The sequence below is a fragment of the Nothobranchius furzeri genome, chromosome 17, assembly GCF_043380555.1.
Source record: "Nothobranchius furzeri strain GRZ-AD chromosome 17, NfurGRZ-RIMD1, whole genome shotgun sequence".
NCBI classification, from domain to species: domain Eukaryota; kingdom Metazoa; phylum Chordata; class Actinopteri; order Cyprinodontiformes; family Nothobranchiidae; genus Nothobranchius; species Nothobranchius furzeri.
In genome coordinates, this window is record NC_091757.1 from 22,236,223 (window position 1) to 22,254,933 (window position 18,711).

Sequence of the window (18,711 nt, forward strand, 5' to 3'; positions counted from 1 at the left end):
TACTTCTATGCTGTCCAATGCTGCATTGATATCCCCCACCTGCCCTGCACCATGCTCTTGGGAGGCTGACAGCAGGACATCATAAGCCTGATCCCACTGGCCCATCCTGCAGTACACAGCTGCTGCGTTATATAACACCTAAAGCACAGATTAAAACAGGAAATGTAACACCCCCTGCTGTTGTTGAAGTCTTTTATAGCGTTTTTTTAATAATCAGTTGTGAAACGATTTGTAGGTTTATACTTTTAATAAATTGTCAATACAATATAAAGGTATTCAATAAAATGTAATATTCCATAAAAATATGGATTTTCTATATAACTGAGCCTTTAATATTGTATTGTTGATGAAACTACGAACTTTGGTTAATCCAGGGAAACAACACTTTATAATAATTTAACACAGAGACAAAAACATTGTTCATAAAAATCTATTTATTACTATGTTAATGATGATGAAAGGCTAATGATTATAAATGGTGACACAGTGATGTTGAATGAGACAATGAATGAACTCTGATGAAACATGACCTGGTGTGTTTAAGAGTTTTCTAAGTGACTCAGAAAGGTGTGATGTCTGGTTTATTAAACACATTTGGATGTTTGTTGGATGTTGTTAGGTAAATATTGATATTATAGCTTAATTTCTTGACTGGTAAAACTTCTGGTGCTCCTTAAGAACAAATAAACGCAGGATTCATCCTGTAGCCTTTACAGGGAGGACATGACCTTCGAGCTGTTTCTGGCAGACCAAGCAAGTCAGTTTTATCAGTAAAACTCCCATGAGAAAAGTCTAGAAACTGCTTTGTTGATTCAGTGTGCACCTGGAGCCGAGGTGGAAGTACCTCCTTGTATGTTGCACCCTTTTTCATGAACGGCTGATTGACAGTGTATTTATGTATGTGTCTGTCTTTCCGGCGCGAGAGACGTTTTGCGCCCCAGCTGTTGTAGGCTGAGTCTTGTCCTGGACCCGGCTGATTGCGGTAGCACCTGTCTACCTGAAATAGCATTGAAAGAGATTGACGGTGGCCGTAGATCGCTACCCAGGAGGAGGTTGTAATCAGGACTGGGTCCGCGTCCTCAGTCCAACCCACCACGGTCTCAGGTGGGCAGTAATAAGACTGAAATTGCAGACCTATGATAAAAAAACTGCAGAAAGAGTGAGCTGACTGATTAAATAAAACAGCGCTGCATTAAAGCGGCCAACCGCAGATTGGCTTAAGCACATACTCCTTTACAGCTGTCAGTAAGAGGGGTTGGATGGTGTAACGTGAGGAAATATGGGTTTTCTGTGCCAAAGGTTTCATTTGACTCGGCTGGGTCAAAGCTGGGTCGCTGAGAACTTTCACCCACAGATTAAGACCTGAACGCCAGCGAGTCTGGGAGAAACCATAACATCTGAACACCTGCAGTGCCAGAAGATGTGTTCTCATGGAAAAGCTAGTCATAACATAACAAAGTCTTAAACTTCCTTTCCTTTATTTTAGGTTGTTAAATGATCAGTATTATCACTTTGCTCATTATAAATGTGTTTTAATCAAATGAATGATTATTATGCTTTGGGTAATCATAATAACTAATGAATCAATGCTTAATTAAATAATGTTTTGAGGATGTTTGGTAACGACCTTCACACACTCAAACACTCACTCAAACACTCTCACACACACAAACTCTCACAGTAAACTCCAAAACACATTTGCTCTGACGCACACGTTTGCTTTGAGAAGAGAAAGGCTTTTGGTAAGTTTTCAGTTCATGATTCAGTTCGGTGTTTGACAACGAAAGAGGGAGGACTTGTGAACAACGCCAATGGGGAACGGGGCTGCGCCCCCCCCCCCCCCCCCACGCTATTCCTGCCAAGCCAGACAGGAATAGCTGAATTGCAACCGCTAACACAGACTCGTCCAGAGTCTTTGATTTTCTGAGTAATTTAAACTTAAGAAAGCGCATCTGCAAACGCTTCATCATCACGTGTACCGAGGTCATCTCTGGACCGGAGCGTCGGACACCTCCGTCTACTCTGTCAGCCGAGGTGCCCTGGATGAAACATCCTCCTTTGACGTCCCGGATCTAAAAGAGGGTCCTAAAGTCGGTGAGGCAGTCCACGAGAGATAGCGTTTGATGCATCTTTTCCAACAAAACCTAAGTTTATTCAAACCATCACTTTTCACTCAGACACCCGTTTCTTCCTGAAGCAATCTCAGACACCTGCACACACGCATCCATAATCACATCACATCATTCTCAATCTTCAGCACATCCAACACAAGGTCTGTTTGAGCAAGCTTACAATATCAGCTGTTAAAGATTGTCCAACAAAGTTGCCAATGTTGATTGTTGTTTCCTATGCTTGTCATTTCAAAACCATTAATTTAATTTGACGAATTAAATCTTTTAACTTTCAAACTTGTCTCTTCATTGATCTGAAACACAGACCCACGGGTATTATCGACAGTTTATCGATGAAAACAACCTTTGAGTCTTCTTAAAACTATAAAATTTGGTTATTAATTTATTAAAATTAATATCCCAAATTAATATGTGGAATGGTTCCTCTTTCATAAAAGAGCATAAACCATTACTCTACATAATTGGCAGAGCCTACCCAGGTTCACTACAGTGGATTATGTCAACCTGCCGTTTTACGGCGCTGCAATGAGACGTGGTGTGCAGCCAGACTGGCTTAAGCATATACTCCTTTACGATGAGAGGGGTTGGACGGATTCTTTTTAATGCTGTCTGCATTGAGATTTATTACAAAATGTATTGACCCCGCGCATCGCCAACTCATTTTAAATTCATCGGATATGTATAGTATGTGAGATGCGCATTGCATGAATAGATGTCAACCTGCCATCTTACGACGCTGTAATGAGACGTGATGTGCAGCCACGTTAAGGCGGATAGCTATAAAAAGCGCTGCGTTAAAGCTGCCACAATATCTTGGCTGACCACCGTGTGTTGGAAAAGTTTAAAGAAGTTCTCAGTAAACACGCTGTCGCTTTGATTGTTACATATTTTAAGGTGCTGCAGAGGTATGAAATACGATCACCGCTACGTTTGGCTCAAAAGACCCAAATCGTCTCTAATCATTTTATTGTTTCTTTGTGAGTTTTTCGTGGTTTTGTGGCTTTGTTCATTGTGTTCAAGTGTTGTTGATTGTGTCTAAGCCATTGATTTAGTCTTTGTCGCATTGTGGTGATGTTCTGTGATTGTGTTTAAGTCTGGCTGTGGGCTCTGTCTAGTCTGTGTGTGTGTGTGTGTGTGTGTGTGTGTGTGTGTGTGTGTGTGTGTGTGTGTGAGGAGCTTCGGCTGAGGTTCTCTGTGTATGTGTGTGGGTGAGGAGGTTTGGCTGAGGTTCTGATGGTGTGTGTGTGTGTGTGTGTGTGTGTGAGGAGGTTTGGCTGAGGTTCCATGTGTGTGTGTGTGTGAGGAGGTTTAGCTGAGGTTCCATGTGTGTGTGTGTGTGTGTGTGTGAGGAGGTTTAGCTGAGGTTCCATGTGTGTGTGTGTGTGAGGAGGTTTGGCTGAGGTTCTGATGGTGTGTGTATGTGAGGAGGTTTGGCTGAGGTTCCGTGTGTGTGTGTGTGAGGAGGTTTAGCTGAGGTTCCATGTGTGTGTGTATGTGAGGAGGTTTGGCTGAGGTTCCGTGTGTGTGTGTGAGGAGGTTTGGCTGAGGTTCTGATGGTGTGTGTATGTGAAAGAAAGAAAGAGGGAAGTGTTGATTTATTGCGGTGGTTGACCGTTTGTGTAAATGTTGTCTGAAAAGTCCAGTGTGATCCTTGCCTTCGCCAGCAGTCTGATACAAGGTGGACGGAAGATTAAGGGGTTTGCAATGGCATGATTTAGTCAGTATTTACAAAGTTAAAGCAGCAGCCACCGGCAACAATAAATTAAATAAGGAAGAACAGTTAAGAGTCGCGACGTTGTGGCGAGATGAAACAAATAAAAGACGAGCAGGCATTCAGAAAAGTAAAGAGAGAGAAGGACAAAAAATGCGAAGTAGGGAAAGCAATGTTTGGTTCCGAATCCTTTTTACATTTAATTTCTTGATTTTATATATTGGTTTTCTTGATTTTCAAATATTTCTTATCCAGAGAGGGGGAGTTCATTTGATGTCAAACACACCCGGGTGTATGGAACTGGTGTCGCAGTACCTGTTTGTATTCAAAACTGCATATTGGGCATTTCCAAATCATTATTTGTCATCACTTGAATCTCTCTGACGTCTGTCTCTATGAGAGAACTCGTAAACTGTCTGGAAGTATAACTAGAAATGAGCAAATCAAAGCTGATGTGTCAATGTAACTCACATTATATATATATTGGTTTTATTTGTTTCCTCCTGTTATCTCTTTATGGTGGCCACCTTAATCTATTGGTTTTATTTATGTGTTATTCATCGTTTGTTATTCTTTTCCTTTTGTCATGGAGAGCCTTCAAACACCTCTAGGCTTCTCCAAGTATTTGGTTTTGTAATTCAATGTTTATCATACGCTTTGTTTTTCCTTAGATAGATCCGTTGTTCTCAAGGGAGTCAGTTTGTTTTCAGAATTGCTGGGGACAATATAGGCTAGCACAGGGGTCGGTGGCTCTGGAGCCGCATGCGGCTCTTCCATCCATCTGATGCGGCTCTCTGTGCTTGTAAAATAATGAATGGATATTTAAATAAAAATGTTTACATTTTACTGCATTAATTTTACATCTGTATGCTAATTCTAAATGTAAAGATTGTCTGCGTAAACCTGAACATGTCCAACCCGGTCTTACTGTGAGACCGGGTTGACGCGTCACGCTTGTGCGTAATCATAGGCGCTTCCTGAGCTGAAGAGGATGTGAGATTCTGGGCTTCTCCTCAGACGGCTCCTGGATGTGTCGCCACATTGGAGACAGGAACAAGCACTATTCAGCCAAAGTTTCATCATCAGGGAACATTTTGTAAGGGACAAGTCTCTCTGAGAGACCGGGTTTGGAAAACACTTGCTTCAGTCGGAGGAATCTTCCCGCATGCGCTCTGGTTCTGCGACGCGCTCCAAGCCAATCTCCACATCTTCAGCTCGCTGTGTACCTTATGGTAAAATGGTAAATGGCCTGTATTTGATATAGCGCCTTCTAGAGTTCTTAAAACCCCCCAAGGCACTTTACAACACAATCAGTCATTCATCCATTCACACACACATTCACACACTGGTGGGGATGAGCTACAATGTAGCCACAGCTGCCCTGGGGCGCACTGACAGAGTCGAGGCTGCCGAGCACTGGCGCCACCAGTCCTTCCGACCACCACCAGCAGGCAACGTGGGTTAAGTGTCTTGCCCAAGGACACAACGACAGCGACAGACTGAGCGGGACTCGAACCTGCAACCTTCCGATTACGGGGCAAGCACTTAACTCCTGTGCCACCGTCGCACTGTACTTATGTAGTACACGCTGACAGTGAGCTGCGCTGAGCAGTGTCCAGCTCAGATGTTCAGATGGGAATCTTTTCTTGAGTGATTTAGCTACAGCTGCGATTTAAGTGGAATAAAGTGTCAGTTCGTCTGCATGCGTCGGGGTAATTCTTTCTATTCTTTCTCCGTGAAAACAAACGGTCAAATACGGGAACTGTCCGGTCAACACAAGCCCTGCTTTTAACTGTTCTGTTTTCTTGTGAAAATAGATATAATTAAACTTGATTGACACCAGAGCCAGGCGCACTGCGCCGTTATCTCCGTCGCTGTAAATGAGGGAAAAACAAATTGATCGGATCCTTTTCTGACCTTCCCCACCTACAAAGTTTAATTACAACAATCAAACGTGACAGAGCCTGATTTGTATTCTGAACAGTCTAAACATGTTTTAAAAAGAAACGTATGACAAAAGTGGCACCTGCTCAGTAAAACCACCAACAGGGTGAAAAATATCTAAATATTGTAGGCAGAGACGGGCTACAACTTCTGGATCCACTTTATATAAATCGTTTTATTGAATATCTTCTTATGAAAGATAACTTTGACGTACACGAGCGACCAGGCACGTTGCAAGATTTTCAAAAGTGTGGGAGATGTTGTCTGTGCCTAAAATAAGTTCATGTTATTCATCTTGTTAGTTTAATTTCCATAATAGCGGAGCAGGTGCGAATTTTAGACGCGTCACGCACGTCTCCGTTTTAAACATGTTTAAACTGTTCAGAATACAAATCCAGGCTCTGTCTCGTTAGATTGGTGTAACTAATGTTTGTACTGAATGAAACTTTACATTAAACCATGTTGAAAAGAAAAGGATCCGATTAAATCGTTTCCCCCTCATTTACAGTCAGTACAGTGCAGTGCACATGGCTCTGGGGTTAATCAAGTTTAGTTGTTTCTCTTTGCAACAATCTTCACAAGAAGGTAAAACCGTTAAATGGCAGGTTACAGATATTTCCATTTGACTGTTTATTTTGATGGATAAACTCAAGGATGTTGGTTGTTTTGAAAGAATTACCCCGACGCACACTGATGCGCATGGATGAGCTGACATTTTAATCGTTACGCACATCGGGAGGTAACTAAATCAATCAAGAAACAATTCCCATCAGAACGTCAGAGCTTTATACTGGACATGTGTTCAGCGCGGCTCAGAGCGAACACGGTGGACAGTGGGCTGAAGATCTGTAGAGGGGTTCGCAGCGCAGGGCAGAACCACGGTGATGCGGTAAGATTTCCTCCCACTGAAGCGGTCTGGAAAGCCGGTCTCTCTGAGGGATGTGTCACTTGGAAAAATGTTCTTTTTATGAAATTATGAAACTTTGGCTGAACAGCGCGTGTTCCCGTCTCTAATATGGACACGCATGACGCATCCAGTCTGAGGCAGAATAGCCTCTTCAGCTCATAAAACACCTGTAGAGACATTTGATCACGCACCAAGTTTATGTGGAGCAGAAGCGGTCGGGCCACGGCAGGTGAAACGTTCCTAGCCTACATGAAGTGTAACATTAATGTGTTACTGGACACGCTGGTCTGGTTGGTTAGACCAGTGTTTGATGTGGAAAACACACACACACACACACACACACACACACACACACACACACACACACACACACACACACACACACACACACACACACACACACACACACACACACCAATTAAAATAATGCTGATAGCGTGGACTAGAAGACAGGTGATGGTTTACGTATTTAAATGATGATCAGGCTGCTGTAAAATGTAATCTCCATCCACATCCAGACACAATTCTCCTCTATTCTTTCTCTAGTTGCTCTGCTCTTGTCTGGGCTGACGTAGCTGACGGTGCGCGCGGCGCGCCTAACTAGCGGCTGATGCACATTTTACGCATTTGGAGAGGTGGGCTGGATGCTTTGCTTTTACTGGAAGATGGTCCACTTAACGCACGGGTGTAGACTACATATTAATGACAAATGAATGAAAATTTAATTGGGAGTTTTTACTTCATATTTTAGAAATAAAAATGACGGGGGAACACATTTATGACGTCTTTTTAAACTAAATTTTCTAGCGCGACCTGCCTGCTTCACTTAAGTCTCTGCTTATTAAGGTCCGTCCAAAATTACCGTGGCCCACCCAAAAATGAAAACCTGGCGCCGCCCCTATTATAAACCTCTGCAAATGGTTGTTCTTCACTTTATCAAACTCAGACTTTGTACAGCTAATGTCAAGATGTAAAATTATGAATTCAGTCGAGCTCTTCCGTCCCTCCCTCTCCTGCTCTCCTGGAAACCCGACATCGGCTGTTAGAAGCGGAGGTGAAGAAGGAGATGAAGCAAACAGAGTGAGTGCGACATAGAGAAACCAGACTGGTGTGGAGGTGAGCAAACAGCTGGAAAAGTGTGGGTGTTGAATCCCCCCCATGAGATCTGAGCTGGTAAAACAAAAATCCTCATCAGCAGGCTTTTTTGAAAGTGGGGGGGACACAGCTGCCAATCACAAATTTTGCCGGGGACACGTCCCCGGCGTCCCCGGTTAAAATGACGCCTATGGTTGTGCTATTATAACTCAATTGTCTGGTTTCCTACCGGAAGTTTTTAGTTTAGCAGTATTCTATTGCTTGTTGACAGAGTTAACACTGGCATTTCAACGTCAGGAGTATTTCTTAGTGGTTCAGATGCTGTGGTTCTCCGTTCCCTTTCGGAATGTAAACATCAGCTCAGCTCATGAAGACACAGGATCAAGTTTCTGACTGAAATGCTTAATAGTGATAAATGGATTGATAAAATTACCCAACAGATGTAATTTAACAAGTTATCAGATTAATATCAACCACTCTGACACCATTGTTTAGTCTACACACCTTGGATCATGAAAGCTCTGGAGATCCGGTCTGAAGGTGAAGCCGACTCTCAGAGCGAGTGAGTGGACTTCTGATGTATCTGAAGATCATAGACACCCTCAGCAAACACACGACTGGTCAGAAGATACTTTCCAGGTGGCTTCAGGTGGACCTTTTCATGTCTGATGACTGAGTGGTGGATTGATCAAATAATAATTGATTGATCTAAAAAAGAATGGTCCATATCCTGCTGAAGTTATTCCACTGAAAAATCTGGTTCAATCGCCATAGGATGGTCATTCAGCATGAGCTGTGAGCTTTGGCTGAACTGGGAGCTCTGGTGGAACTGGGGAAATAGGAAGTGATTCACTTTTAATTCAATTCAATTCAATTCAAGTTTATTTATATAGCGCCAAATCACGACAAGAGTCGTCTCAAGGCACTTCACATAATAAACATTCCAATTCAGGACAGTTCATTAAGCCAATCAGAAATAATGTTTCCTATATAAGGAACACAGCAAATTGCATCAAGTCACTGACTAGTGTCAGTGACTATACAGCAATCCTCATAATAAGCAAGCATAAAGCGACAGTGGAGAGGAAAACTCCCTTTTAACAGGAAGAAACCTCCAGAGAATCCTGGCTCAGTATAAGCAGCCATCCTCCACGACTCACTGGGGATGGAGAAGACAGAGCACACACACACACACACACACACACACACACACACACACACACACACACACACACACACACACACACACACACACACACACACACACACACACACACACACACACACGCACGCACGCACGAACACACGCACACACACACACACACACACGCACACACACACACACACGCACGCACACACACACGCGCACACACACACGCGCACACACACACACACACACACACACACGCACAAACACACATACGCACGCACACACACACACACACGCGCACACACACACATACAGACACACACACGCGCACACACACACACACACACACACACACACACACACACACACACACACACACACCAAGTAATGTGTCTAAGGTTACATTGTGATTTCTTAGTAAATGTTCTATTTGCGAGAGATAAACTTTGTTGTATTTATCCTAGTGGATCTATAATTAAACGGGTAAACTAGTAGTAGCACATCCAACGTCAAGGAAAGCTAAAAGTTATTATCAGGAGAGAGAGAATGTTTAAGTGGTTAGCAGCAGTGTGCTAGACGATGGCCCCCTCCATGAGGCCACGACAGCTCAGCAGAAGAGAAAAACACTTACAGAGAAAATAAAGTTAACAGCTGAAATTGCAGAAAATAGTACAGTTAAAGAGCAGACTGTAGAAGAAAGTAGTCAAGTGTGAAAAGTGGTCAGTGTGTCCTCCAGCAGTCTAAGCCTATAGCAGCATAATTACAGAGATAACTCTGGATAACCTAGCCTTTTTAGATGGAGGCATGTTGGAGGCAGGGCAAGGTAGAGCCGTCTTTACCGACTGTACACTCCACCTCCCTCTACTCCCCCACTTGTCCAGATCTAGGCTAACATCAGATTTTAACCATAAGCCCTATCAAATAAAAATGTTTTAAGCCTATTCTTAAAAGTAGACAAAGTGTCTGCCTCACGGACTAAAGCTGGGAGCTGGTTCCACAGGAGAGGAGCCTGATAACTAAAAGATCTGCCTCCCATCCTAATTTTAGATATTCTGGGAACCACCAGTAGACCTGCAGTCTGAGAGCGAAGTGCTCGGTTAGGAACATATGGAACAATCAGGTCACTGATGTATGATGGAACTTGATTATTAAGAGCTTTATATGTGAGAAGAAGGATCTTAAAATCTATTCTGAATGTAACAGGTAGCTAATGCAGGGAAGCTAAGACAGGAGAGATATGATCTCTCTTTTTAATTCTCATCAGAACTCTAGCTGCAGCATTTTGGACAAGCTGAAGACTTTTAACTACATTCTGTGGACTTCCTGAGAGTAATGAATTACAGTAATCCAGTCTTGATGTAATAAATGCATGAACTAGCTTTTCAGCATCACTCCTGGAAAGTATGCTTCTAATCTTAGCAATATTCCGAAGGTGGAAAAAGGAAATCCTACAAACCTGTTTAACTTGGGACTTGAATGACATGTCCTGGTCAAAGATAACACCAAGGTTCCTTACTTTGCTCTCGGAGATTAATGTAATGCCATTCAGGTCAGGCGATTGACTAAGCAATTTCCTTTTCTTGATTTCTGGTCCAAAGATGAGAACTTCCGTCTTGTCTTGATTTAAACGCAAAAAGTTTAGAGTCATCCAATTTTTTATGTCCTCAAGACAAGCCTGCAATCTACCCAACCGATTAGGTTCATCAGGGTTAATGGATAAATATAACTGAGTATCGTCAGCATTACAGTGGAAATTTATCCTATGCTGTCTAATGATTTTACCAATTGGGAGCATATATATATATATATATATATATATATATATATATATATATATATATATATGTATATATATATATATATATATATATATATATATATATATATATATATATACATATATATATATATATATATATATATGTATATATATATATATATATATATATATATATGTATATATGTATATATATATATATGTATATACGTATATATGTATATATATATGTATATATATATGTATATACGTATATATGTATATATATGTATATATATATATATATATATATATATATATATATACATATATATATATATATATATATATATATATATATGTATATATATATATATATATATATATATATATATATATATATATATATATATATATATATATATATATATATATATGCTCCCAATTGGTAAAATCATTAGACAGCATAGGATAAATTCTCTATAGGAGCGTCCAACAGAGAGTGTGAGGGACCACAGATCCGCCCCCCAAAGATGCGCAGGAGACGGGGGGAGAAACCTTACATAAACAAGCGCGTGTACACACACAGGTGCTCACATGGTGCTCTCAAAAGTATGGGCTTGGGCACGTTAAACACAGGTCTTAAGACTAATATGGGCACTTAATGCACTGTGATTTATTATCGTGATTCTTCAGTTAAGCAATGTTGATTATATATTTTCTTCATCAAGTTGACACCGTGATAGCTAGATCTTGTTGTATTGTTGTTGTGTCCCTTTTTTTGTTGTTGTTTTGTTTTGTCTTTTTCTGCAGGTCTAGAAGCAGACTCTTGTTCATTGTTTATTTTAGTGGAACACCCCCCCCCCCCCCCTCCTCTCTCCCCACCTTTTCTTTTCCTTTCTCTTTCACCTCTGTCTCCGTGTCTGGTCGGAATTACAAAGCATTCAACAACAATAACAATAAAGTTTTAAGTCTCAGGCGTGACATTAAAAGCAAACGCTTTGATGCTCCACCTGAGAGTAAATCTGTAAGGCTTGTCACCAGCATTCAGACATCAATTCTGCTTGCTTCACAGCCAGACAGAACACGGTAAAAAAAAAAAAAAAAAAAAAAAAAAAAGATTGTGGAATGCCATTAACAAGGAATTTAAAGAATCAACTACACTTTCTATATTTAAAAAATGAATAAAATCTAATGTATTTAGTAATTATGAAAAGGAGAATTATAATGTCAAAGATTAGACGTGAAAATATTAGAAAGTGACTGAGGTTACACTGTGTTTGTTTGGCGGATAATTTTATTTCGTAAAAAGGGGCAGAAATCATAAGATTTTTTCTTCTATCTGCTCCTTTTCATTCAAATGTTTTTTTTTCAATATGTTAATGTATCCTGTATTTGTTTGTGTTTATTTTATACATTGTGAATGAAATAAAAGATTTAAAAAAAATCCTACCTGTCCGATAGATTTCATTTTGTAAATGTACAATCTTCTTCATACTCCAGGGTTACTTGTGGAGTACCACAGGGTTCAGTGCTTGGACCAATTATTTTTATTATGTATATATACATATATATATATATATATATATATATATATATATATATATATATATATATATATACATATGTATGTATGTATATATATATATATATATATATATATATATATATACATATATATGCTTCCAATTGGTAAAATCTTTAGACAGTATGGGATAAACTTCCACTGATATACTCAGCTATATCTATCCATTAACCATGATGAATCAAATCGGTTAGATAGATTACAGGCTTGTCTTGAAGACATAAAAAAATGGATGACTCAAAACGTTCTGCTTTTAAATCAAGACAGGACTGAAGTTCTCATCTTTGGACCAGAAATTCAGAAAAGGAAACTTCTTAGTCAATCACCTGACCTGAGTTTCATTAAAATAGTCTCTGAGAACAAAGTAAGGAACCTTGGTGTTATCTTTGACCAGGACATGTCATTCAAATCCCATGTTTCACAAGTTTGTAGGATTTCATTTTTCCACCTTCGGAATATTGCTAAGATTAGAAGCATCCTTTCCAGGAGTGATGCTGAAAAACTAGTTCATGCATTTATTACATCAAGAATGGATGACTGTAACTCATTACTCTCAGGAAGTCCAAAGAATGTAATTAAAAGTCTTCAGCTGATCAAAAATGCTGCAGCTAGAATTCTGATGAGAATTAAAAAGAGAGATCATATCTCTCCTATCTTAGCTTTCCTTCATTGGCTACCTGTTCAATTCAGAATAGACTTTAAGATCCTTCTTCTCACATATTAAGCTCTTAATAATCAAGCTCCATCATACATCAGTGACCTGATTGTTCCATACGTTCCTAACCGAGCACTTCGCTCTCAGACTGCAGGTCTACTGGTGGTTTCCAGAATATCTAAAAATAGGATGGGAGGCAGATCTTTTAGCTATCAGGCTCCTCTCTTGTGGAACCAACTCCCAGCTTTAGTCCGTGAGGCAGACACCTTGTCTACTTTTAAGAATAGGCTTAAAACATTTTTATTTGATAGGGCCTATGGTTAAAATCTGATGTTAGCTTTTGTAGTCGGCAAAGACGGCTCTCCTTTGCCCTGCCTCCAACATGCCTCCATCTAAAAGGGTAGGTTATCCAGAGTTATCTCTGTAGTTATGCTGCTATAGGCTTAGACTGCTGGAGAACATACTGACCACTTTCCACACTCTACTACTTTCTTCTACAATTTGCTCTTTAACTGTATCATTTCCTATTTCAGCTGTTAACTTTATTTTTTCTCTGAGTGTTTTTCTCCCCAGAAGAAGCTGCAATTATGTTCTGCTGAACTACGGTAACCTCATGGAGGGGGCCATTGGCTAGCACACTGCTGCTGACCACTTAAACATTCTCCCTCTCCTGATAATAACATTTTACTCACTTTGACATTGAATATGCTACTACTAGTTTACCCATTTAATTAAAGATTCACTAGGATAAATACAATAAGGTTTATCTCTCACCAAATAAAATATTTACTAAGAAATCACAGTGTAACCATAGAAACACTACTTGGTACATACACTGAACAAAAATATAAACGCAACACTTTTGTTTTTGCTCCCATTTTTCATGAGATGGACTTAACGATCTAAAATTCATTCCAGATACACAATATTACCATTTCTCTCAAACATTTTTCACAAATCAATCTAAATGTGTGATAGTGAGCACCTGTGCTTTGCTGAGATAAGCCATCCCACCTCACAGGTGTGCCACATCAAGATGTTGATCCGACATCATGAGTAGTGTACAGGTGTACCTTAGACTGCCCACAATAAAAGGCCACCCTAGAATGTGCAGTTTTGTCTCACAGCAAAATGCCACAGATGCCACAAGCATTGAGGGAGTGTGCAATTGGCATGCTGACAGCAGGAATGTCAACCAGATCTGTTGCTCGTGCATTGAATGTTCATTTTTCCACCATAAGCCATCTCCAAAGGCATTTCAGAGAATATGGCAGTACATCCAAACAGCCTCACAACCGCTGACGACGTGTAACCACACCAGCCCAGGACCTCCACATCCAGCAGGTTCACCTCCAAGATCGTCTGAGACCAGCCACGCAAGACAGCTGCTGAAACAATTGGTTTGCATAACCAACCAATTTCTGCACAAACTGTCAGAAACCGTCTCAGGGAAGCTCAACTGCATGCTCGTCGTCCTCATTGGGGTCTTGACCTGATTCCAGCTCATTGCCGTAACAGACTTGAGTGGGCAAATGCTCACATTTGATGGCGTCTGGCACATTAGAGAGGTGTTCTCTTCACGGATGAATCTCGGTTTACATTGTTCAGGGAAGATGGCAGACAACGTGTGTGGCGTCGTGTGGGTGAGCGCTTTGCTGATGTCAATGTTGTGGATTGAGTGGCCCATGGTGGTGGTGGGGTTATGGTATGGGCAGGCATCTGTTATGGACGAAGAACACAGGTGCATTTTATTGATGGCATTTTGAATGCAGAGATACCGTGATGAGATCCTGAGGCCCATTGTTGTGCCGTACATCCATGAACATCACCTCATGTTTCAGCAAGATAATGCACGGCCCCATGTTGCAAGGATCTGTACACAATTCTTGGGAGCTGAAAATGTCCCAGTTCTTGCATGGCCAGCATACTCACCGGACATGTCACCCGTTGAGCATGTTTGGGATGTGCTTGACTGGCATATACGACAGCATGTACCAGTTCCCACTAATATCCAACAACTTCGCACAGCCATTGAAGAGGTGTGGACCAACATTTCACAGGCCACAATTGACAATCTGATAAACTATGCGAAGAAGATGTGTTGCACTGCATGAGACAAATGGTGGTCACACCAAATACTGACCGTTTCTGATTCCCCAGACCCCCAATAAAGCAAAAAACTGCACATTCCAGGGTGGCCTTTTATTGTGGGCAATATAAGGTACAGCTGTGCACTACTCTTGATGTCGGATCAGCATCTTGTGGCACACATGTGAGGTGGGATGGATTATCTCAGCAAAGCAGAAGTGCTCACTATCACACATTTAGACTGATTTGTGAACAATGTTTGAGAGAAATGGTAATATTGTGTATCTGGAATTAATTTTAAATCTTTAAGTCCGTCTCATGAAAAATGGGAGCAAAAACAAGAGCGTTGCATTTATATTTTTGTTCAGTGTATGTTGTGTGTGTGTGTGTGTGTGTGTGTGTGCATGTGTGTGTGTGTGTGTGTGTGTGTGTGTGTGTGTGTGTGTGTGTGTGTGTGTGTGTGTGTGTGTGTGTCTGGTCTAGAGCCCTGCACTGAAGCCCTAGGCCCTCGGGCCGGGCTTCGGGCCAACAACTGTGTAATCACCTCGGACACGGGCCGGGCCGGGCGCCTTTATTTTTAATCGAATTCATAAAAAAACTGAAACAAAAACGCAGCAGTAGAGCCCTGCGCGGGACTGTTTTCTTCATCCCGCTCCTGCCCGCTCCCGCTGAATTTCTGACCATTATCGCCTGCAACTGCAACGTTAAACTCCCGCCCGCACCCGTAGCGTGCATGTCTACTCCCGCCCGCAACCGCAAAACTCAGAGAAATTATTACCTCACAATAAAAGAGATGTATTGAGTTTGCGTCCTCTCTGGTCCTGGAGAAAACATGTCACAACCCGCGGCTCTTCCATCCATCTGATGCGGCTCTCTGTGCTTGTAAAATAATGAATGGATATTTAAATAAAATGCTTTATATTTTACTGCATTAATTTTATATCTGTAAGTCAATTCTAAATGTAAAGACTGTCTGTGTAAACCTGAACAGGCCCAACCCGGTCTTACTGTGAGACCGGGTTGACGCGTCACGCTTGTGCGTAATCATAGGCTCTTCCTGAGCTGAAGAGATTCTGGGATTCTCCTCCTGGATGTGTCGCCACATTGGAGACAGGAACAAGCACTATTCAGCCAAAGTTTCATAATCAGGGAACATTTTCTAAGTGACAAGTCTCTCTGAGAGAACAGTGTTCAGTGGGAGGAAGCTTCCCGCATGCGCTCAGGTTCTGCAACGCGCTCCAAGCCAATCTCCACAACGTCAGCTCGCTGTGCACATATGCGCTGAGCAGCTCAGATGTTCAGATGGGAATCTTTTCTTGGGTGATTTAGCTACATCTGCGATGTGTGTAACGAATAAAATGTTAGTTCGTCTGCATGCGTCGGGATAATTCTTTCTATTCTTTCTCCGTCAAAATAAACGGTCAAATACGGGAACTATCCGGTCAACACAAGCCCTGCTTTTAACTGTTCTGTTTTCTTGTGAAAATTGTTGGAAAGAGATCAAATTTAACTTGATTAACACCAGAGCCAGTGCGCCGTTATCTCCGTGGCGGTAAACGAGGGAAAAACAAATTGATCAGATCCTGCACGTCTTTTAACACATTGGTCAGGATTGACGCACTTTGTTTTCATTTAGTTGGTTAAAAAAAAGTCGGGCTCAGGCTCGGGCCGGGCCAGAGAATCCTGAAAACCTTTTCGGGCCGGGTCGGGCTGGGGCTCCACCCCCTCGGGCCGGGCCGGACACGGGCTCAGATTTTAGGCCCGCGCAGGGTTCTAGTCTGCTCTGTCTTCTCCATCCCCAGTGAGTCGTGACAGATGGCTGCTTATACTGAGCCAGGATCCTCTGGAGGTTTCTTCCTGTTAAAAGGGAGTTTTCCTCTCCACTGCCACCAAATGCTGGCTTAGTAAGAGGATTGCTCTAAAGACTCTGACACTAGTCAGTGACTTGATGTGACCTGCTGGGTTCCTTATATAGGAAACTTGTTACTGATTGGCTTAATGAACTGACCTGTATTGGAATGTTTACTGTGTGAAGGTCCTTGAGATGACTCTGGTCCTGATTTGGCACTTTATAAACTTGAATTGAACTGAATACCACTGTGAATCCCCACAGTAATAATTAACCTTTCATCATCATTAATATAGTAATAAATAGATTTTTATAAACTATAGTTTGACTCTGTGTGAATTTATTATAAAGTGTTGTTTCCCTGGATTAACCAAAGTACCTGGTTTCATCACCAATCCAATTTTAAAGGCTCAATAATATTTTTATGGAATATTACATTTTATTTATTACCTTTATATTCTACTGGTAATTTATGAAAAGTAACCACCTACAAGTCGTGACATTAATGAACCTCCTCTGCCTCATACAATGTGACATTGTTTGCTCCCGAGAGAGAGAGAGAGAGAGAGAGAGAGAGAGAGAGAGAGAGAGAGAGAGAGTGTGTGTGTGTGTGTGTGTGTCAGACCTGCCAGCTGTAGAGTTTAAATCTTAGTCCCAGCTGTCTGTAGTCAATGACAACATTTCCTCTCATGTGCTTCTGAGCCCAGATGCAGTCTGACAGAGCTTCCTCTGGCCTGGACAGGGACACGGGAGAACAGGAGCAAGTCAGAGATCCGAGCTCAACAAGTTGCTTCATGTTTTCAATGTTCTGCATTTGTCTAAACTAAAATGGGTGCTGCCATCTTTTCAACCACTCTTACAACATATTTTACCCACATGTTGATGCACAGTGTTGCACAGATTAGGAGCCTCATTTATACAGGGGACAGCAGTAGCTCAGGAGGTAGAGCGGGCTGTCCAGCAATCAGTGGGCTGTCGGATCAATCCCGGTTCCCGGCAGAGAATTCTGCTGTTGTGTCCTCCGGCAAGACTTTCAACCCACCTTGCCCATTGGTGGTGGTTGGAGGGATAGGTGGTGTCTGTCCTCCCCAGCCTGCCCCAGGGCAGCTGTGGCTATGACGTGTGTGTGTGTGTGTGTGTGTGTGTGTGTGTCATCGATATATATATATATATATATATATATATATATATATATATATATATATATATACTGGACAATTCCTGTCCATAGCCTCGTATTATAAGTTTTTTATCTGAAATGGGAGGTGGCCACCACCGCCATTTTGATTGTGTCACATGTTTCGTTACGCCCAGACAATTCCACAAAAGTTAAAAGAGGTGGAGCTGAGGGTGAGGCTGGAAGGCTGGGATCAAATGACGACACTTGTCAAACTGAAGCAATGTAGCTAAAAGCTAACCCAAAGCAAACACGGAGGTGGGAGCTAAGCTAATGGAGGTAGCTACTTAGCTACAACCGGAGCTAACTGTGCACAACACCAGAGCTTCTGAGTCAGAGATGCGCCGAGCTGCCGCTGAGGGGAGGGGACCATACCAATAGTTGGAATCCAGCTCCACCAACATGTCATATTTCAACCCATTTTCAAAAATGCAGCGTTATGTTAAATGCACTGGGCTTTACCCTATTAAATTTAAATGTCATGGTTAAACATGGGCTGCATGGTGGCGCAGTTGTTAGCACTGTTGCCTCGCAGCACGAAGGTTGCAGGTTTGAAACTCGGCTGCGGCCTTTCTGCGTGGAGTTGTGTGTTCTCCCCATGCATGCGTGGGTTTCCTCCGGGTACTCCGGTTTCCCCCACAGATCACAACATGCCCTATAGG

At 41.8% G+C, this 18,711-nt stretch overlaps 2 protein-coding genes across 6 annotated transcripts in view; one reads left to right on the top strand and one right to left on the bottom strand.

Moving 5' to 3' along the window:
- tm2d2 (TM2 domain containing 2) overlaps nucleotides 1–18,711 on the top strand; it is a 119,650-nt gene that overhangs the window by 85,011 nt on the left and 15,928 nt on the right. The gene's annotated exons all lie outside the window — the stretch shown is intronic.
- The window catches only part of LOC107373078 (NADPH oxidase activator 1), a 104,691-nt gene that overhangs the window by 42,945 nt on the left and 43,035 nt on the right, over nucleotides 1–18,711 (bottom strand). For 3 of the 4 annotated variants that reach the window (XM_070546307.1, XM_070546305.1, XM_070546306.1), the window contains 2 exons: nucleotides 17,498–17,606; nucleotides 4–138 (listed from right to left, as the gene is read on the bottom strand). In XM_070546307.1, coding sequence (XP_070402408.1) covers nucleotides 4–138; nucleotides 17,498–17,606 — 244 coding nt within the window. The remainder of the gene's footprint in view (nucleotides 1–3; nucleotides 139–17,497; nucleotides 17,607–18,711) is intronic. The other variant, XM_070546308.1, reaches the window with a different exon arrangement.